Source organism: Leguminivora glycinivorella, chromosome 17 (assembly GCF_023078275.1).
Source record: "Leguminivora glycinivorella isolate SPB_JAAS2020 chromosome 17, LegGlyc_1.1, whole genome shotgun sequence".
NCBI lineage: Eukaryota > Metazoa > Arthropoda > Insecta > Lepidoptera > Tortricidae > Leguminivora > Leguminivora glycinivorella.
In genome coordinates this window covers 3,600,713-3,617,297 of record NC_062987.1, presented here as the reverse complement: position 1 = coordinate 3,617,297, position 16,585 = coordinate 3,600,713, and the positions used below count along the sequence as shown (strand labels likewise).

At 36.1% G+C, this 16,585-nt stretch overlaps 1 protein-coding gene across 1 annotated transcript; it reads left to right on the top strand.

The window, feature by feature from the left end:
- Positions 1–10,501: 10,501 nt before the first annotated feature.
- On the top strand, positions 10,502–15,409 carry LOC125235454 (39S ribosomal protein L14, mitochondrial). Its single transcript, XM_048142023.1, has 2 exons — positions 10,502–10,726; positions 15,078–15,409. The coding sequence occupies exons 1-2, from the start codon at positions 10,543–10,545 to the stop codon at positions 15,344–15,346; spliced, it is 453 nt and encodes a 150-aa protein (XP_047997980.1). The 5' UTR covers positions 10,502–10,542; the 3' UTR covers positions 15,347–15,409.
- The last annotated feature ends 1,176 nt before the right edge of the window (positions 15,410–16,585 follow it).

Sequence of the window (16,585 nt, the reverse complement as noted above, 5' to 3'; positions counted from 1 at the left end):
TCCTGAACAATGAAAAGGCTCTTCTATAATTGAATCCTGAGCGTAGTGAGCTTTCCTTTCACATTCCCAAATAGATACTCAATAATAAATTAAAATGAATAAAGAGAATACTAAAAATGTTATAATATTTATCGGGTCTCAAAGGGAATATAAATACATATTAACGGTGGGGGCCGAGGGCGTAAATAAATTGAATCCTGAACAATGAAAAGGCTCTTCTATAATTGAATCCTGAGCGTAGTGAGCTTTCCTTTCACATTCCCAAACGGGTCTCAAAGGGAATATAAATACATATTAACGGTGGGGGCCGAGGGCGTAAATAAATTGAATCCTGAACAATGAAAAGGCTCTTCTATAATTGAATCCTGAGCGTAGTGAGCTTTCCTTTCACATTCCCAAAAGGAAATTATTATATGCAAAATAATAATTAAGTATACAAAAACCTAGTTTTGTTCTTGAACAGAAAAATCAGTTTTCTTTCCCCCAGCAAGAAAGAAAAGTGTAATTTTGATCTCTCCTTGTAGGGAAAAAAGTCCCTTTTTACCGTAAAAAAAATTAACCCGCATCCCATCGGCTCTCCTAGATGTTATGGGTCAGATCGGTGGGCACGACGATAATTTAGGCGTTTGCCGTCGGCAAATGATTAGAACCATTCAGATAGCTACTATTTCACAAAGTAGGTATACCTAGTAATACCACATGTTTGAATAGCCAACATATACTTTTTGTTAATCTTAGCCTTTGAGACAAAGTATAAAATATATGAAATCTTCCCCATCATTTACAATAATCTGTACTGGGGATCGATTTTAGAATTTCGAACGCAGGAATTCGCCGTTCGAAAGTCTGTGGAAAACGACATAATGCTATTTTTGAAAAAGGCCGGCTAGTAATTTTAAAACTAGTGGTAATGACCACTCGTTTTCGATTCTGTTAGTAGAATTTAAATCGCTAGTAGTGGAGATATTATTGAACGAATTTCACGGAATCGAATGGCCGAGATTCAAAAAAAGGCCTTTCGAAAAAATGATCATTATATTAAATAAGAATTATACAATTTGTTATTATATTATTTGTTGTTATATGATTCAATAATTATATCAAATGATCGTTATAACGACTAAAAATATATAAAAAAAGTTATATCGATCGATACGCACCCATGGCAGAAGGTACTGTTTTGGATTATGTGTCTATATTATTTTTCAAAAGATTTCGAATAAATTTAATTAACGTGCCGCTGGGTGAGCGTGTAATTAACTAACGCGAGAGACGTAAGGGGCAGAAACTAATAACGTAAAAATCACAAATCAAAAAAAGCTTCTACGCAAAAATTCCACTGACTCCAAGGACCTATAGACATTTATAGGCGCGCCTAACCCGCATTAGAAAATAAGGTTTCGTCAATTATCACCCCACAATAGCACACAGAATAAACATGTCAATTCTGCTTAGACAGCTGTCAGCACAAACAACCGGCGAAACTGACATCCGAGCCGCGTCAATATTGCTTTAAAAGCCTTCATTTTGACACGAATGTCAGTACAATCGTACACGCACAATACCCAAAACATAACACCAAAACGTAATATGTCTCTTCAGATTGTGTGTATGTGTAAGGCCTTATTTTACTGATGCTGCAAATAATTGACAATAAGAAAACAGGAATGGCAAACACACCTTTATAGCCTTAAAAGTAAATGCTGCAGAGCACATCGCATACAATACAATGCTCTTTACATAACTTCAAAACTCAATAACTTCAGAAGGCGTTTAAGCCTTAATACAATAAAATTATGCCATTTTGCCAACCTGTAATCTAGGAGCGAAGGTTTTCAGAATGTGTCACAGGTCACATAGTGTTCTTAACTCCTTAAGGAGCCGTAGATTCACAGAGTGAAGCTGTTGAAATGTCATAGCGCTTTCATTAATAAATAGCGCTTAAATAAAAAAAAATAGGTATCAAATTTAATAGTACATTGTGCAACAAGGGAGGTAAGGGGGATTTTGTAAACGAGTGTTAATAACTCGCGGCAGCCGCAGGCTGGAGAGAGTTATAGACACGAGTTTTCAAAATCCTTACCTCCTGAGTTACACACAATGTATTTCATCACATTTGAGAGGAAAACACAGAGAAAAAAAAACATAAGGCAAAACATTTAAGGCTGCTTTCAAAAAAAACGTCAAAAGAATGTAAAATTGATAGTTTTAGTCGGTGAAATACTACACTTTCCGTTATCCAATAGATTTATTGAATTCAAGTTCCAGTTAGAGCATCTTATTATCTTGATTTTTATAAGACTGGATTTTTGAAAACTAACTCACTAAATTAATTATGAATTTTTCTCTAATGGACGTTTAGAAAAACGCACGTATAGAGCTGAATCAGTCGATCTTATTTGTAAAATTTGGACAATTTTGAATATTAAAACGGGTAAATTTATAATTTGTATATCCTGTACCACAATCATTTCAGACTAGATTTTTATTTTAAGTTTTTGAAAAAGAGTAAACTAGCCTAAGGCGGATTCAATTTTTTTCAGAAATTACCTAAAATTAAGTGACAATTTCTTTGAAAATCTACATCACATCGAAGTAAGTTTTATACTAAATTAATCTGCAACGTTTACTTAAATTGCTGCTATGCCTTAGTGATTATAAATTGCTATTATTGATTTTTGCCAATTTTTTGAAAACGAGCCTTCACCGGTACAATTATTACCACTTTTGGACATTTTCTCATATTTTGTTAGACCAAGTAGAAAAAATTTAAAAGTGGAAAATGTCTGCCTTGGGTGAGACTTGAACTCACGGCCTCTGGATCGATACTCCAGCGCTCTGCCAACTGAGCCACCAAGACTTCAACCAAGCCAGCGAAATTTTCCACTACTAAGGTCAATGGGACCCGTAGCGACATCTACCGTAAGAGTGTTAAACTTCTAAGCCTAGTGGCATCGATTGCAGACGTTTCTGCTAATCAGAAGTTAAAAATTTAGCATGGTTAGCGCATCGTAACTGGTGAATTTCCAATATGACTTGGAACTCCGGTTGCCGTTTAAGAAGTTTAACACTCTTACGGTAGATGTCGCTACGGGTCCCATTGACCTTAGTAGTGGAAAATTTCGCTGGCTTGGTTGAAGTCTTGGTGGCTCAGTTGGCAGAGCGCTGGAGTATCGATCCAGAGGCCGTGAGTTCAAGTCTCACCCAAGGCAGACATTTTCCACTTTTAAATTTATTCTAAGCCTAGTGGCATCGATTGCAGACGTTTCTGCTAATCAGAAGTTAAAAATTTAGCATGGTTAGCGCATCGTAACTGGTGAATTTCCAATATGACTTGGAACTCCGGTTGCCGTTTAAGAAGTTTAACACTCTTACGGTAGATGTCGCTACGGGTCCCATTGACCTTAGTAGTGGAAAATTTCGCTGGCTTGGTTGAAGTCTTGGTGGCTCAGTTGGCAGAGCGCTGGAGTATCGATCCAGAGGCCGTGAGTTCAAGTCTCACCCAAGGCAGACATTTTCCACTTTTAAATTTATTCTAAGCCTAGTGGCATCGATTGCAGACGTTTCTGCTAATCAGAAGTTAAAAATTTAGCATGGTTAGCGCATCGTAACTGGTGAATTTCCAATATGACTTGGAACTCCGGTTGCCGTTTAAGAAGTTTAACACTCTTACGGTAGATGTCGCTACGGGTCCCATTGACCTTAGTAGTGGAAAATTTCGCTGGCTTGGTTGAAGTCTTGGTGGCTCAGTTGGCAGAGCGCTGGAGTATCGATCCAGAGGCCGTGAGTTCAAGTCTCACCCAAGGCAGACATTTTCCACTTTTAAATTTATTCTAAGCCTAGTGGCATCGATTGCAGACGTTTCTGCTAATCAGAAGTTAAAAATTTAGCATGGTTAGCGCATCGTAACTGGTGAATTTCCAATATGACTTGGAACTCCGGTTGCCGTTTAAGAAGTTTAACACTCTTACGGTAGATGTCGCTACGGGTCCCATTGACCTTAGTAGTGGAAAATTTCGCTGGCTTGGTTGAAGTCTTGGTGGCTCAGTTGGCAGAGCGCTGGAGTATCGATCCAGAGGCCGTGAGTTCAAGTCTCACCCAAGGCAGACATTTTCCACTTTTAAATTTATTCTAAGCCTAGTGGCATCGATTGCAGACGTTTCTGCTAATCAGAAGTTAAAAATCAAGTAGAAAAAGTCCTATAATGTGATATATATTTATAAACTACTCGCAAAGCCCTTTAATTTGATACCACACACGGTATGATCGAGCGCTCGGCTGCGATTTCACTATTTTTAACACGAAAGCCCTCTTAATGGTGGAGCTGCGACCAGTAGTCTATCTGCACCTATGGGCCTATTGCATAACAATTCACAACTTGTATTACAAGTGGAACTCTCTTTCTTATAAAATGAATTGGAGGGGGACTACCGCTTGTAATATGAGTTGTAAATTGTTATGCAATAGGCCCTATATCGGATTCTTCATATAAATCCATTATTTTTTATTACAAACGCTTTTTGAGCACAAACAAACACTTAAAATACTGCATATAAATTAAATGCAATGTTCAAAGAAGCATACTTATTTTACGTGTCCGTCAAAAAAATTTGTCAACATTTTTTCATTTTCTAATTTAATTTTCTGATGTACTGCCCGTTGCTATGGCAACGCGGTTAAGCGCGAATGTGATGGCCGTCACAATTTTCTATCAGATTGTAAATTATAACGAATTATAAAAACACACTGAAATAATTGTAAAACATAAATAAATAAAATGCATTTTTCATACCGTATAATATTTTTTTATAGCTTAATAGTCACATTTTATAGTTGTGCAACAAAAAGCCTTTGGCTGATTAAAACATCCTTTGCCTGAAGTTATTGTATGGATTGTATTCATTTTTAAAACTCTATTACTCCCTTGGGAACAAAATACTAAATAAATAGACGCAATGAGACCTTTAATCAGCAAATGTGATGAGTGAGCAGCAAATGTGAGAGAACTTTTTTCGAGGTAGGTATTTCATTGATTACAATTCTGCGTGTTTGGCTTTGGTTCGGTAAAAAAAGCACGAAAATATTACAGTTTATACAAATAGATAGGTATTTCTACGAAAAAGTTACAGGTGCTTCTTTATTATTTAATTCACATGGATTAAAATTAAAAACATGATGTCCGCTTGGCACGCACATCCATTGAGCAAAACCCGTACAGCTACAAGATCTTAAGAAATCAAGACATCGCGAATACCCTTACGCCATTTTGTCTTTCTGCAAATTATTGACAATACGAAGACAAGAGTCGAAAACACGCTCTTACGGTCTTTATTTTAAGGGTCCCAAATTTCAAAGCACAGTGTAGGTACCTAGCCAACGCAACGTCACAAATGTCACAATTCGCTTCGTGGGCGTATCATCGCTCTTCTGTGTGTAGAGTAGAGGCGCGACAGAGTCAGACCGCGTTTCGATCGCCACGTGGCGACAACGATTGTCACTTGGCTAGGCTGGCAGGTGCTGGTGTAATGGATCTGTTTGGACAGCGGCACAATGGCCCGGATACGTCTTGGGGTTCAGGGTGCGAAGGTTTTGAGATAAAGGTACTGGTGCTAAATGGAAATGATACATTGGATTCACTAATTGAGCAAATGTATTATGTGTAAATTAAAGACATTCATTTGAAATTGTTTTAACGGCACTTATAATCACATAATATCATAGACAAATTAGATTTACTATTATTTATTTATTAATTATTTTTCACCACATCAACTGGTAAAGTTGCATTTTATCCACAAGAGTACTACTACTAGGTAGGTACCTACCTACCTATAAAATGAATATTTGTTAGAATATTTATGTTGGTGTGGTCAAAAATGTTGAGTTTCACTCGGTCACAAAGGTTCGTGCCTTGAAACCCTCGTCGCTCGCGGTTCAATATTGGAATCTTTCGCTTGCTCGAGTATCAATATAATGACGTGCGGTAAAATAACAAGTTTGCCCCCTTGTAAAATAAATAACTAATAATATACCTACCGAAATCGCAATTAATGATTTGACCAAATTTTTTGAACATTTTTTTAACATCAATTTAGTAACATTATTAATATTATTATTTTATTTAGTTTTATTAAGGTACAGCGGGGCAAATCTCGACTGGGGGACAAAATTGTAACTAATCCATTTTTTTCCATTATTAGTTACACTATGATGTTGAGTTCTACATGTATCCACTGAACAAGCCTACCATATAATTATAACCGGTGGACACTCTATTTAATAATGCAAACATTGTAAAACATGAAAAAATGGACCAGTTATATTTGACCCCCAGTCGAGATTTGCCCCGCTGTACCTTACACCAATGTTTTTACAAGAATTGACATTAAATTAGATAAGAATGATAATATATAACTTATAGGTAGTTATAATAGAAGAAAAATAAAACTTTAAAGAATTCTGTCTCACGAATCGCACCCGCAAAATGGGAACACCTCTAATGACGTAAGCCGAGACTTTCCCTCTTCCGCTTAGTTTTGATGATTACCCTCGTTCCATGACAAGGCTAGGAGACGAACAAGCAGTTTCTATCCACCAAAACAGAGTATTAGGTACCAGTGAAATTCTTTACTTAGAAGAACCCCATCAGGACGTATAGGCACAAATACAGTATTAGGTAGCGGAAAATAATCTATCATACTTTTTCAGAAACATTTGCATACTTATTTCATTAATTTTGAAAAAAACGGCTATTGGGATATCCATGAAACGTACAAAATAGAGCGTGTGAAAAAGACAATTTGGGCAACTTGTTCATTTTTAAAACAATTCGTATGCCCGAGTTACGCAGGGTAGCCCTGTGGGCCTCAAATCGTCAAATAATGATGTGACCTGTAATTTTCATACCATCGACTTCTGAGATTGATAAATCAATCCATCTATACCATATTGTTAGCAGGATTCGCTATTTTGTGTTTTTATAATAAGAATTTCAAAATTAGTAACATACACGATTGGTTTGTGTAAAGTCTCTAATCCGCATCAGGATCTCGTACTGGCTGCCCACGGGCCACGTGCTTTGGCTCATATGACTCGTAAGTATTCAAATACATATTTTTAATGATGATACAATAGTTGTTTACTTGATATAAAAGCCTAATTCTAAGAATTTTCAACTTATTGTTTTCGTCCTCAGTACCTACGTTCAGTCAGAGTAGGAAAAACATTAAATTTACATACATATCTTAGAAAAAAGCTTCATTGAATCTCTTCTCGCGAAAATTCTCATATAATAAGTAGGGGGACAGAGCAGCAGGGTTATCCGGTTAGCCTCAGCGTTGGACTCCCCTGCGCTCCATTACATCCCGAATCACTTCCTCTCGCTCTAATCACCACCACCTAATGACCCCGCGTAATCAATACCCTTTCAAGCCAAATAAAAACCGGCCAAGTGCGAGTCGGGCTCGCGCACAAAGGGTTCCGTAGCAGCAAACCAAAATTACAGTTAAATCAACCTATCTCAAAAACTATAAGAGATACTTTGATCAAACCAAAAATCGTTGAAAGAGTTAATTAGCATGCATCACCTCTATTTTTTTTAGAATTTTATACCCCGTAGTTATAAAAATAGAGGGGGTACTTTTTACGACTTTGAGAGCTGATATCTCAAAAACCGTTCACTTTAAGAAAAATGTTTTTTAGAAAACTTTATATCATTTTAAAAGACCTTTCCATTGATACCCCACACGGGTATGTACATCGAAAAAAAAATTTTCATCCCTCAGTTACATGTATGGGGGCCCCACCCCCAATTCTTTTTTTTTTTTTTACTATTTAGTCTCATAATTTTGTAGCGGTTCATACAACACATATTCCCATCAAATTTCATCACTGTAGTACTTATAGTTTCCGAGTAAATCGGCTGTGACAGACGGACAGACGGACAGACGGACAGACGGACAGACGGACATGACGAAACTATAAGGGTTCCGTTTTTGCCATTTTGGCTACGGAACCCTAAAAATAAGTAAGTAATTGAATCCTGATTCACTTCGTGGAAGTTTAAGATTGACGCCTTATAGACGTGATCGCTAATGGCACTCCGATATCGTTGACGCTGTAATGGCACTGATTTGTTTGATGAAAGCCTTTTGAACGTTTAAGTTTAAAAAGGCTCCCCTTTCTTTCAATTGCGCGATTATTATACCTTTAATAGCACGGTTTTTATGCCTTTGTAAAATTTTGATCGCTTCTGGATATCAAGTATCAAATCACAACAAACAATCAAAGAGTTCACCAAGGCAGATGCCTATAACAAGCACCTGCCGAACATTAAGTAGGTACTTCCCTACATTTTTTAGTCCCAAGATTTGATTGACCGTCTATAATTTTGCAATACCCTACTAGGGTCCATGTTACCATCTAAAGTAAAATTTTATAATATTATATGTACTTGGAAGCAAATAAAATCTCTCTCTATCTGTGCGTTTTTTAACCGCTACCCCAAATCTCAAGGAAGGGGGTTCTCAATTCGTCTGGTTTTTTTTTTATGTTAGTTCCACGATATCTCCGTAGTTACTGGACCGGGTTCCCCTTGTTTTGGCATAATTTTACAATCGAGAATTCTTTTTGGCATAATCTATATTGGCATAATTCACCTTTCGCATAATCTGTTATGGCATAGTATAGTTACGCATAATTTGTCTAGGCATATTTTTGTTTGTCCGAATATATTTCATGCATAAAGGTTATTCGCCGAATGGTTTTTATGCATAAATTATTTCTGCATGGTTTAGTGGAAATTTACTACGCAGAATTTTTATCATAGGTAATACTACTATATTAATGTTGCAGTTCTAACCTAACCTAACCGAAATTCTTGACAAAATGTTTTATTTGTTGAGGTCGCAGTTCTAACCTAACCAAACCGACTCTCTTAACAGCATTTAGTATGGGTGGATATTCTGATTTTAAGAAATATGCCAAATACAATTATGCGAATTAATTTTATTCATAAAAACAATCGGCGTAAACAGAATTATGCGAACTTATTTTCGGACAATGTGTTATTCGTATTATTTTCGATTATGACAAATAAGTTTTCTGCCAAATTAACATTCGGCGAAAATCGATTATGCGAAGTCTGTTATGCGAAAATCGTTTCGGACAATTAAAGTTATGCCAAATAGAGGGAACCCACTGGACCGATTTTGAAATTTTTTTTGATTGAATGTATATGCATACAGATTCGTCCCATTTTTATCAGAGCCCAGTTCTGATGATGAGATCCTGGAGAAATCGAGGGAACTCCTCAAATCTGAAAGGTATACATATGGTGATTTTTGTGTTTTTATAAGAACAACATGCATTTACGTACGGAACAGTGACATTTGGTGCAGTGGAACTGCTGATGATGGTCAGATCGGAACTCCTCAAATCTGAACGGCACATTGGTATTTTTATAAGAACAGCATGCACTTACGTCCAGGCAGGCAATTATGGTCGCGCGATAAATGATAAAACATCTGGCCGTATATCGCACTTACTAATAGTGCGATAGGGACGGCCTGATATTTTATCGTCTATCGCACGACCATGCTACCCGTGCAGAACAGTTTATGAAGACAAATTGTCTTATGGCCGCTGTACACATATGGCCAACGGTTCCACCAACCCCATTGGCCAAGCGTGTAGAGGGCTACTTGGCCGTAAGTTGGCAGTTGGCGCTTGCGCTTGCCGGCCAACCGATTGGTGTCGGTTTTTTGTCCACACATCAAAGGATCTTGGCGCCAATGGCCAACTGCGTTTACACGTTGGCGCTTCATTCAGTTGGTCGTCAGCCGTCAGAGAGGACAGTAGTGAAATATTTGCTCCCCCAAATGGGCTGGGGTTAGAGGCCTGCTTGTGACGCCTCATGCGTTTATCATTCAAGGAGGAGAACCAGGCATACAAAAAATATGTCAATAAGTTTATCTATGCCAATAATAGTGTAGATTTTAGGAAATAAAATAACCTTGCAAATGTTTAATGTATTTCCTAAAAAAGATAAATGTTCTTATCAGAATATTCAAAAAAATTGTTTATATTTAAAATAATTTAATTTTACTACGGGGTTATTATTTTTTAATCAAATTTTTCTGACAACGTCTATGACCTAGAATTTCCTAGACTTTTCCATTCCACGTCCATCTTTCATGAAGAGCCAATGCCAAGTGATTGGTTCGCCAATGTGTAAACAGCGGCTCTTATCTTGGCCAAGGGGTTTCACAAAGGGCTGGTGGAACCGTTGGGTTGTACAGCGGCCATTAGACAATTGGCTGGTAAACACATTTTGAAAAATAAACTTTTTATGTCCATAGAAAATTTGAATTTCGCGCCTTTTTTAGTGACAAGATTTGCTTGACCGTCTATAATTGTCTTGCCTTATTCTGAACGCAACTCTATCCCTTTGTGATAAAACTAAACGCAAACGTCAAAATCAATCATACGTCAAGAGGTTATAACCTCACTTTTACCATTTATTTACATCTAAACATTTAAAAAATGTTTAAAACCCTAATTAATAAGTTAATGCCGGCAGGGCAGGCCTGCGGATTTCACACGACGGCTAGTCTGAGCGAGGTGCGATTGTTAACAAGACTGCGAGTCGTCGACAACTCGGAAATCGGCAAGCGAGCCATGGCAGAAGGCAAACCACCCAAGATCATCTGCGTTTACAACAAGAAACGTAAGCCCTTGGTTCTTCTCTACATTGCTTTCAAGGAAAGAAAATATTCTACTCACCTGAGGTAGCTCTTGAACTCCGACATACAATAAAAAAAATGTTCACAAATAGACCGCCACTGAATGTTATCCATAACACCACACATAATAATTATCCAAGAATATAAAAACACTATGACATTAATATTTTTACTTATTGTCCCAGAGCTGTAAGAACCTCTTTTTGACACATGACAGCGTCCACAATACGTAAACTCGCGCAACCTAATGAAATTTTAAATAAAATCCTGTAATAACATTTTAAAAAATCAAGTACTTAAAAACAATATTTCTCTTACTTTAAACATAATCTAACACATGTTATATTTTTGCGGATCTTCGTTAGTGAGTATTTTACGATATTAATTTATCTTGCAGGATTTACTTATTATGTCATTTATCATTCATTTTTATTTTTATACTAGTGCTGTGGCAGAGTCTGTCATTTCGATTCAAATGACATTTCAGTAAGTTGATAGAAATCGTATATTTGTTTAAGAGGCATGTTCAGATAAAATATCTGAACATGCCTCTATTGCCTAGGCGTTAGAGGCGTGTTCAGATATTTTTGAGTACCTCGGGCGCTCTTATATATCTGATGGCGACTGTACATAGGGCCTAATCGATTCAACCAATTCGAAATTAATCGTTAGATTTGGCAAACGATTCGTCTTAGCCACATCGTAACTAAGACATCGTATACTTCAAAACAAATTTGTCAAAAATAGTCTGTGATATGGTAACTTTATTAAGTATGATAAAATTAGACTTGCTAACACAAACAAAAATATACAAAGGCAAGCAAACATGTACGTACATCCTGGGGCCATCCTAATAAATATGAAAAAAAATTCGGTTTTTTTTGAACCCTTTCCCCTATTTTCCTACTTCCCCGCTTTTTTTGTATCCCCATTGACGTTTAGTATGACCCCCCATCCCCCTTACACTGTGACGTAATAAGTGGATGATCCCCTGGTAATTCATAAGACTGCTACCTTAGTAGTTATTAATGTCCAAAACACACGCCGACAACACTGATTGTCGCATGTGTGGCGAAGAGGAAGAGACCGTCAGACATTTAATGTGTGAATGTCACGCCCTCGCCAGACAAAGAATGAAGAACTTTGGAGCAGGCTACCTGGCACCGAAGGACTTCAGAGAGCTACCCATGAGCCTCATCATCCGATACGTGGAGATGGTCGAGAAGCTCCTGAATAGCTGAAGGATCTTAGGATCGTAGGGGGTAATTGCACAAAAGATCCCGATGGGTCTGTATCCGTAAGGGCCCCCCAAAACAACTTGATAATCAATTTTTCTACTTTCAATACAGAAAGCAATATTCTTTGATATGTTTGCATAAAATGACAGAATCAATAGATACATCTTTCTGTAACAAATAATTTTATTAAATATCACTACTTATATTAATACAAACTAAAACTACAGCTTAAACAAGCTGTAGTTTTAGCCTAGGCAATAGAGGCGTGTTCAGATATTTTTGAGTACCTCGGGCGCTCTTATATATCTGATGGCGACTGTACATAGGGCCTAATCGATTCAACCAATTCGAAATTGGACGTATTTATGCAACTTTTTGTTCATAAGTTGCATACAAAAAATATTAATGGCTTTTCTTTTAAAGTTGGATTGTCAAGTGCTAGAGTATGGCATTGTTTATATTGTTTTACTTAAACAAGCCGTGAAAATGGAGTTTTAAGTATAGTTTTCTGGTTCCTTTTAGCAAAATTAGTTAAGTGAGGGTTGGTCCCTTATTGATTTATAGGTAATCTAAAAGGTTATACAAATATAATGCACAATAAGGGCAGATTTACTTTATTTGATAAACTTATATAATATCGCTTTCGTAAACTATATTCTTAGAATTCTTTGGGGCCGGAGTCAACGGAGAGTACGGAGGTCCACTTTTTTCAGTTTCAACGTCGCTTTCGTAAACTAATATTCTTTTATTTAAAGCCGGAGTCAATGGAGAGTACGGAGGAGGCTCTACTTTCAATACAGAAAGCAATATTCTTTGATATGTTTAGCAGTAAATGCAACTGACAGAATCAATAGATACATCTTTTAATTCTGTAACAAATAATTTTTTTTATTAAATATCAAACTACTTGTTGCATATTAATACAAACGTAAATGAAAACTAAAAAGGGTTTTGCTGCAGTGAAATAAAATTAAAAACTACAGCTTTATAACAAGCTGTAGTTTTATATCGCCTAGATCGCAATTAGAAGTTACTTGAAAATAAGTTTTAACGTGTTCTCCCTTCATACTCTGATATTTTTAAGTTACTCACCGAAACTGTACCTCCGTACTCTCCGGCGCTCTAATTCTATATTAACGAAAGCGATATAATATAAGTTTAGAGATTGTTTATGTTTACTGATGGCGACTGTACCTATAAATCAATAAGGGACCAACCTAATCCAATTTTGCTAAAAGGAACCATTGCCTTTTTAAGAGAAAACTATACTTAAAACTAACTGCAGCACTTGACAATCTAACTTAAAAAAATAAGCCGTTAATATTTTTTGTATTTGAACAAAAAGTGCTTTAAAAACTATAGTTGTGTAGGTTGGTTCCCTTCCAAATAAATACGTCCATTTATTTTTGACATGAAGCATAGTGATGCTAGTTGTAAATATTTGCAACAGTTCTTTACGCTTTACGCCGATTTGTTCAGACACTTATGTTTTTTTTATCATTTCATACTCTATTCATAACAAATCATAATAAAAAAATATATATTATACGAGTGTGATAAATAATAAGTATACAAAGTTTATAAACAAAAAAGATTCAAGGCACATAGTTCCCTTAACTATCAAAATATAATTCATTTAATAAAGAACCATGTAATGTGGATCTTTATGAACACATAAACTGAGCTAATTTTAATTATGCAAACAAGAACCAATGAACTTAGTTAATTACTTAATATTAAAAAAAAAAAAATTAATAAGGAACCATGCGACTTGGATCTTTTCGACGGTGCAGATTTTATTTTTAAAAAGGAACCAACCCGCTTGGTCTCTTATGAAATAAATAAAACAATATTATATAGATGAACCATGTGCTTTGGATCTTTTTGAAATAAATACAAAGAATATTGAGTAAGGTACTAAACAGCTTGGATCTTTTTAAATATAATGTAACAGTGAAAATGTGGGTTGGTAACTTTGTTAACGAAATGATTTTATACGTAAAAATTCTATGGCTTTGATCTTTGTGTAGGGGGTGTAAGATGCATTTTTAACATCTTCTGCATACATTCAATTTTGACAGATGTAGATAAATACGTCCAATTAATCGTTAGATTTGGCAAACGATTCGTCTTAGCCACATCGCAACATACTTCAAAACAAATTTGTCAAAAATGCGAACTTACAGATCCGGGACAATAGATGCACTGACATGATATAACAGTCAACAGAGCTGAAATTCTGTTACTAAGCAATGCTTGACTTGAACGGTTTTACGTAACTCTACAATTCAAGGATCGGACAAACGCCCGTCATTTCGAAAATGTAACTCTGTTCCGTACAGTAGAGACTTCCTTATTTTATGATGTTAACATTTTTTTATTTTATAAGATTTTTTAAATAACACTGTGACACAAAATATCTATTTAGACGGGTCCCAACCCGTTTTACAAAATATTCCCGGGAGTTTTAGATCTACAGCTATGTCAAAATTTCAAGCAATTTTTAATAGGAATCCTGACTACATCACCGTGAAACAAATTCATGAGAAAATTAACTCCGAGGCACAATCATATTGGGAGAACAATATACCAATGTCAACGATTACATATGCCCCTATGACGTCCGTAGACTGTGAACGGACTTTTTCAACGCATAAATGGGTCCTAAATTCACGTCGTTATAGGCTCACACCTGAAAATTTAGAAAAAATTTTGGTCATTCTATTTTATTGGCGAAAGGAATTTTCGTAATAATAATCATTAACTAATTTGTCACTGGATATAAATTATATGGTCCAATAAATTTATAAAACACTTACAATTTTTTTTTTAACATAAGGAAGTCTGCTGTACGGAACAGGGTTACATTTTCGAAATGACGGGCGTTTGTCCGATCCTTGCTCCACATGTTTGTTTTACTTATGATATCAATTTAATATTGCTGTAAAGTGTAACCATTAAGTTCGACTCCCTCATTTCGAAATTTTCTTAGGATGCAGGACTTTAATGTAATGAGAGTGACTGTCTTCTAACAACTACACCTATATAGAGTTGTTGAATATATTATCAGAATCATTTACATTGTTATTTTTTGCAGGTGTGGGCTTCATTGGAGACAGAGTGATGGTGGCAATTAAAGGACAAAAGAAAAAGGGCATCCTGGTGGGTCTGAAGCAGACACAAAAGGTAAAGGTACCAAAGTTTGATAGCAACAATGTGGTACTCATAGATGACAATGGCACACCGCTGGGGACCCGTATTCATGTGCCCATCCCGACTGTACTGCGCACCATTCTCAAGGAAAGAACACACTCCAAGGGGGCAGATTATACAAAGCTCCTCGGAATAGCCACTAGGTTTGTTTAAGCTGTAGTTTTAGTTTGTATTAATATAAGTAGTGATATTTAATAAAATTATTTGTTACAGAAAGATGTATCTATTGATTCTGTCATTTTATGCAAACATATCAAAGGATATTGCTTTCTGTATTGAAAGTAGAAAAATTGATTATCAAGTTGTTTTGGACATTAATAACTACTAAGGTAGCAGTCTTATGAATTACCAGGGGATCATCCACTTATTACGTCACAGTGTAAGGGGGATGGGGGGTCATACTAAACGTCAATGGGGATACAAAAAAAGCGGGGAAGTAGGAAAATAGGGGAAAGGGTTCAAAAAACCGATATTTTTTTCATATTTATTAGGATGGCCCCAGGATGTACGTACATGTTTGCTTGCCTTTGTATATTTTTGTTTGTGTTAGCAAGTCTAATTTTATCATACTTAATAAAGTTACCATATCACAGACTATATTAAAAAATGAATCACAAAATAAACTCAAATAAAGCTATACTGGTAAATCTTTCGGAGGGTAAAAATAAAACAAGCATAGAAATTTGAAAATTTAATAAAAACTAAATTCAGTTCCACTCGAAAGTAGAGTAGAGGACACGACATGCTACCGACAGACGACGCGGCGCGACAGAACACGTCTCGGCGGCGCCCGCCATGGTGACCAGCGTCTGATGATTGTGGCAAAAGAAAGCAGCTACCATATCACCCATCTCTAAAATCTGTGTTACAAAATAGTAAATGTCATAGTCATAGGTACTTTAGGAAAATGTAATTGATTAACAAACATTTAGCTTATAACTCCGATTACACTTTTTTAAATAAAGCAACAACGGAAACTATGTATAACTAAGATGATGTTACATTTTTGCTAGAATTACACTTGAATGGTTAGCAACACAACTAATTCAAGGTGATATGGTAATGAAAAGATAGAATAGAGGCACTGCTATAAGGTTTACAAGGCCAGTTCTGGGAGTAAAATAGAACTTAAAGGCATTTTAGCGAGCCAGCGCTAAACTTATGTATGGATTTAATCAGCTACTTTTTACTACCACAATTGGCCAGTCAACTGGCGAGTCGCCGCCATATTAATAAGGCTTCAAATCGTATATTGCTATGTTTCATTCGTTTAAAATTTTGAACTATACTTATAAGATAGGAAATTTATTTAGATTAATTTTATTGACGCGCTGAAGATGCTACTTACGATGGATAACATGATTTTATATATTTAGTATATAATATGCACAA

Bases quoted from the DNA above. Each gene is read 5' to 3' on its own strand.
- LOC125235454 (XM_048142023.1), top strand. From the start codon at position 10,543: ATGTTTAAAACCCTAATTAATAAGTTAATGCCGGCAGGGCAGGCCTGC. The intron at 10,727-15,077 runs GTAAGCCCTTGG...TATTTTTTGCAG, and splicing joins CTGCGTTTACAACAAGAAAC to GTGTGGGCTTCATTGGAGAC.